The sequence below is a fragment of the Priapulus caudatus genome, unplaced genomic scaffold (genome assembly GCF_000485595.1).
Source record: "Priapulus caudatus unplaced genomic scaffold, Priapulus_caudatus-5.0.1 Scaffold57, whole genome shotgun sequence".
NCBI classification, from domain to species: domain Eukaryota; kingdom Metazoa; phylum Priapulida; class Priapulimorpha; order Priapulimorphida; family Priapulidae; genus Priapulus; species Priapulus caudatus.
In genome coordinates this window covers 117,859-122,773 of record NW_014577118.1, presented here as the reverse complement: position 1 = coordinate 122,773, position 4,915 = coordinate 117,859, and the positions used below count along the sequence as shown (strand labels likewise).

Genomic DNA, 4,915 nt, shown 5'->3' with positions numbered 1-4,915 from the left:
AGCACAAGCAGCAGCAGCACAAGCAGCAGTAGTAGCAGCAGCAGCAGCACAAGCAGCAGTAGTAGCAGCAGCAGCAGCACAAGCAGCAGTAGTAGCAGCAGTAGCAGCACAAGCAGCAGTAGTAGCAGCACAAGCAGCAGTAGTAGCATGCCGCCGGCGCCCTCCCAACGGTGCGTTTAACAGCCGACATTATTTTGCGGCGTCGTCATTCCGTCATTTCGTTCATTTTTCCGAAATTTCGTCATTTCGTCATTGCGGCGTCGTCATTAGCGATACACTTCCGGCATTGCCAGTGATGGCTTCACCCAGCAGCAGGCATCCTCGCTGCTCACGAGTCCGTGTGTCCGGCATAAAACATTTATCGCCATCACGACAACCCACAACCATAGATACTATAGACGCTGCCTGTATATTGTCAGCCTCGTGTGAGCGAATACCGCTATAGAACGGACACCTGTCAATAAAGGACACTTTCGAAATTTCACCCAAGTGGCCGTTATCAAAAGCTAATAACACCTAGGTATAGGTATAGGTATAGGTATAGGTATAGGTATAGGTATAGGTATAGGTATAGGTATAGGTATAGGTATAGGTATAGGTATAGGTATAAGTATAGGTATAGGTATAGGTATAGGTATAGGTATAGGTATAGGTATAGGTATAAGTATAGGTATAGGTATAGCTATAGGTATAGGTATAGGTACAGGTATAGGTATTATTAGCTCATGATAGCATCTGCAGATGAAAGCGTTTTAATTAGCACTTAGTCAATTTATAAAAATACTATGTACTTTATCCTACTCCTTCTCCTTTCCCTCCCTTTCTTCTCTTCTTTCTACCCGGTTTCTACTCGTCCCTCCTCCTCCTCCTCCCCCTCTTCCTCCTATTCCAGTTCCTACTCCTACTCCTCCCCCTACCACGACACTAATCTAATCTATTCTGTTTCACTTGACTGGTTAACTACCCATCCTAACTAAACCTCAACGAGATCCCGATTCTACATTGAAGCCACCACTACATGCATCACCGAGTGCGAGCGCACGCAAAGTTCAAATCCCTCCGCGCTTCCTCGGGCCACTACATGCCCCGTCGACGCTCTCTCAGCCGTCAGGACTACGAATACCAAAGAGACACCCGCCTGAGCAGCCTGTTCTGTTTGCATGACAAATACGACATACGCATATACGCTCTCCTATGACACAATTTGTCATAGGAAGATTCGTCCTATGACAGATATTGGCCAACTTCGTTCCGCTTTACAGCTGAAATTCACTGCTTGCGTTCATAATAGCGCTCCTAAACTCCTATGATGCGCACAACGCATACAACAATATTTGTCATAGGAAGAACCTTCCTATAAGACAAATAGTGTCATAGTATTTGTCATAGTTGCAACACAACATGTTGGTTTGAAATCTGACGTAAATCTACGAGACGTACATGCGTAGGCGGGGACCAACGCTGCGAGCCTCACTTCAAAAGCCGCTCGTGTCATGATCAGCGCAAAGTGGCCAAAACCGCGGAGCTTTCCGAAACGACGCGTCATCAGGCGTGCGCCTGCGTCCCCTAGCGGTGATCAAGTTAATGATCCCCATATGGTAAGCCACTTAGTTCGAATTAGCTGGTTAACCTGAGCATCGTCGGTGATAATGAACCTCAGCTTCCCCGCGCCCGGGTCCGCGAATGAGCTTCCCGAAATGGCGGCGACAATCACAATATCGGGATCGATACACGGGAAGCGGATCGAAGCACCATTCAATAGCGATGACCGACACCGCGTATACGTATATATCAGGAGTAGATATTAGGGATAATAGCAAGAGCTAATAATACCTAAGAGGTATTATTAGCTCTTGATAATAGGGATAATAGATAATTCCCTATTATCTACTCCTGGTATATATATTACCAAATAACATATATTCGTATTCCCGCCGCGGGTTTTTACCAGTACAGGAGCAACGCACAAGAGAGCACATAACGCATATTAACTCAACAGAACTCAGACAATATAAGCCACAACACAACAACGCTAACAAAGAGCAATACGATAGGAACATAATCGTACGAACCGCGTATATAGGATATAATAAAATGAAGTCCATTCGCGCGCGCGCTCGCGCAACGCGATAGCTTCTACATAATCGTCGGGTTTTTATTGCACCTTGGGCGTCCACCCGACACCGTGCTAACGATAGAACGAACGATCCGTCGCCGAGCATTACCGCACGAATTTACTCCCGGCTCGCGGCGAATCATGCGGTCGGGGTTTTCACGCAGCCGAAATGATTAACCTTGGTCGGGAATAATGTTTTCGCGTTTTACACTCGTGTAGATTGCAACGGCCGCGCGCGCGTAATCGGATCGGAGCTGCATCGCTGGAACGACGGCGAATGAATCCTCCCCGCGGCTGTTGATCACCGCGGGCCGTGTAAGAAACACACACATGCACGCACGCACGCACGCATACACACACACGCGCGCACGCACACGCTCACGAACGCACGCACGCACACGCTCACGAACGCACGCACGCACTCACACGCACGCACACGCACGCACGCACACACACACACACGCACACGCGCAAAATCGCAGAGCACACATACTCGCGAAATACACACACTCTATATAGTAGAGCAAACAACGCTTCAGCACACACCCGTACTAACTACACAGGCGCGTTACGGCGCCGCCACGCGCGAGGAAACATCGTGATTTGCTCCCCCGCGCGCACCAAGAATTCATTAACTCGAGTATCGAGTCCGGTTCGCGGAATTAAAAAGAAAGGTGTGATCGTAGCGCGTGTTACGAGTGTCTTTCACGTCGTAAATGCTCAGCAAGGGGCCGTACATTGATGAGTTGGCCTGCTGCTACACGTGGCTGCACGTGGCGCCCTGAACCACGATCAGTGGCACCGCAACCCTGCCCCCGCAACCCCGTACTACTGAAACTGACACGATCTCTCGCTCTCTCCCTCTTGTTCCCCGGACTGCCTGCCTGCCTGTCCGTCCGTCCTTCTGTCTGTCCATCCGTCCGCCTGTCCGTCCGTCCGTCTGTCCGTCCGTCCGTCCGTTCGTCCGTTCGTCCGTCCGTCCGTCCGTCCGTCCGTCCGACCGTCCGTCCGTCCGTCCGTCCGTCCGTCCGTCTGTCTGTGTATGTCTCTCTCTATCTCTCTCTGCGCATTCGCATATCCCACTCGTAAAGCGTCAGTCGCAATGTGCTAGCTGATGCAGTTATAAAATAATTCATGAAAGGTAATGAATAAATAATTTTTATGATAATCGCTCCCGATGCGCGCGACGCTGAAAACGGATGCACGTAGATTTACTGTTTGCATTTTTTACCAGTTTGCATTCGCAACATTACCGTTGCAAAAACCTATTCCTGCTTTATGATGAAATATAAATGCACCCACGCACGCACGCACGCACGCACGCATGCACACACATACACACAGGCACACGCACGCACACACACACAGACGCACGGACGCACAGGCACCTAAACGTGCACACACGCACAGACACACACACACGCGCGCGCGCGTAGGAACGCGCGCACACACACACACAGGGACGCACGCACACCCACAGGGACGCACACACACACGGACGCACGCACACGGACACACACACACACATACACACACACGCACGCACGCACGCACCAACGCACGCACGCACGCTCGCACGCACGCACGCACACACACATAAACACACACGCACGCACGCACGCACGCACCAACGCACGCACGCACGCTCGCACGCACGCACGCACACACATAAACACACACGCACGCACGCACGCACGCACCAACGCACGCACGCACGCACGCACGCACGCACACACATACACACACACACACACCTCCCGCGACAGAGAGACACAGACAGACAGATCTGGTTCACGCACACCGAAGCAGCTCCGGTCACAGGCACTTAGGACAGAGTGAGTAAAAACTGAAAATAATATGAACGCACATTCACAAATACTACCTCTCAATTACACTTCCATTGTTGTGTCACTGTATATCAACTTGGTTTCACAAAACCTAATGCAGAACTAGCCGCTCCCGCACTCGCCGCTGCTAGTCTGCGCAGCTGTGTCGCCATAATTGTAGTGATGTATATAGAAGTATAAGTTCTGCATTGGATTTTGTGAAAGCAAGTTGATATACAGTGACACAACAATGGAAGTGTAATTGAGAGGTAGTATTTGTGAATGTGCGTTCATATTATTTTCAGTTTTTACTGACTCTGTCCCAAGTGCCTGTGGCTCTGGCCCCAAACGCGCATGCGGGCACATGTGTGAGGCACTAGCTAGCTCTTCGCACTCGGCAGTTAGATGCGATATTATATGACTACTAGGCACATTAATTTAATTTAATTTTTTTTTTTTTAGGGTTAGGGTTAGGGTTTAGGTTAGGTTAGGGTTAGGGTTTTTTTTTTTTTTAAGTGCCTAGTAGTCATATAATATCGCATCTAACTGCCGGGTGCAGCTCTTCTGTCTATAAACGCGTGAGATTCTCGGGACGTCAGAGCTCGACGTGTTGTCTCCCACTAGTAACACTGCGGCAGGCAGGTGCAGTGACAGCGGCCGCGTCAGAACTCGCAGAGGCAAAGAAGACATTCGCGATCATTCGCTCGCTGACGGAGCACGAGCGACAACTGACGGCGACGATTGCTCAGCCTCCTACTCTTGTGTGCCACACGCACAGCTTCTTCTCTAGATCTGGCCCTCTGCCTGTCTCTGTGTGTGTGTGTGTGTGTGTGTGTGTGTGTGTGTGTGTGTGTGTGTGTGTGTCTGTCTGTCTGTATGTGTGTGTGTGCGTCTCTCTGTCAGTCGGTCTCTCTCTCTCTCTCTATCTATCTCTCTCTCTCTCTCTCTCTGGTTGTCGGTCTCTCTCTCTCTC

The 4,915-nt window shown here is 50.2% G+C and overlaps 1 protein-coding gene across 1 annotated transcript in view; it reads left to right on the top strand.

Annotated features, from left to right (window-relative positions):
• The window catches only part of LOC106821051, a gene marked incomplete at its 5' end in the record, with an annotated part of 68,136 nt that overhangs the window by 128 nt on the left and 63,093 nt on the right, over window positions 1-4,915 (top strand). The window contains 2 exons of the mRNA XM_014825692.1: window positions 294-334; window positions 529-579. Coding sequence (XP_014681178.1) covers window positions 294-334; window positions 529-579 — 92 coding nt within the window. The remainder of the gene's footprint in view (window positions 1-293; window positions 335-528; window positions 580-4,915) is intronic.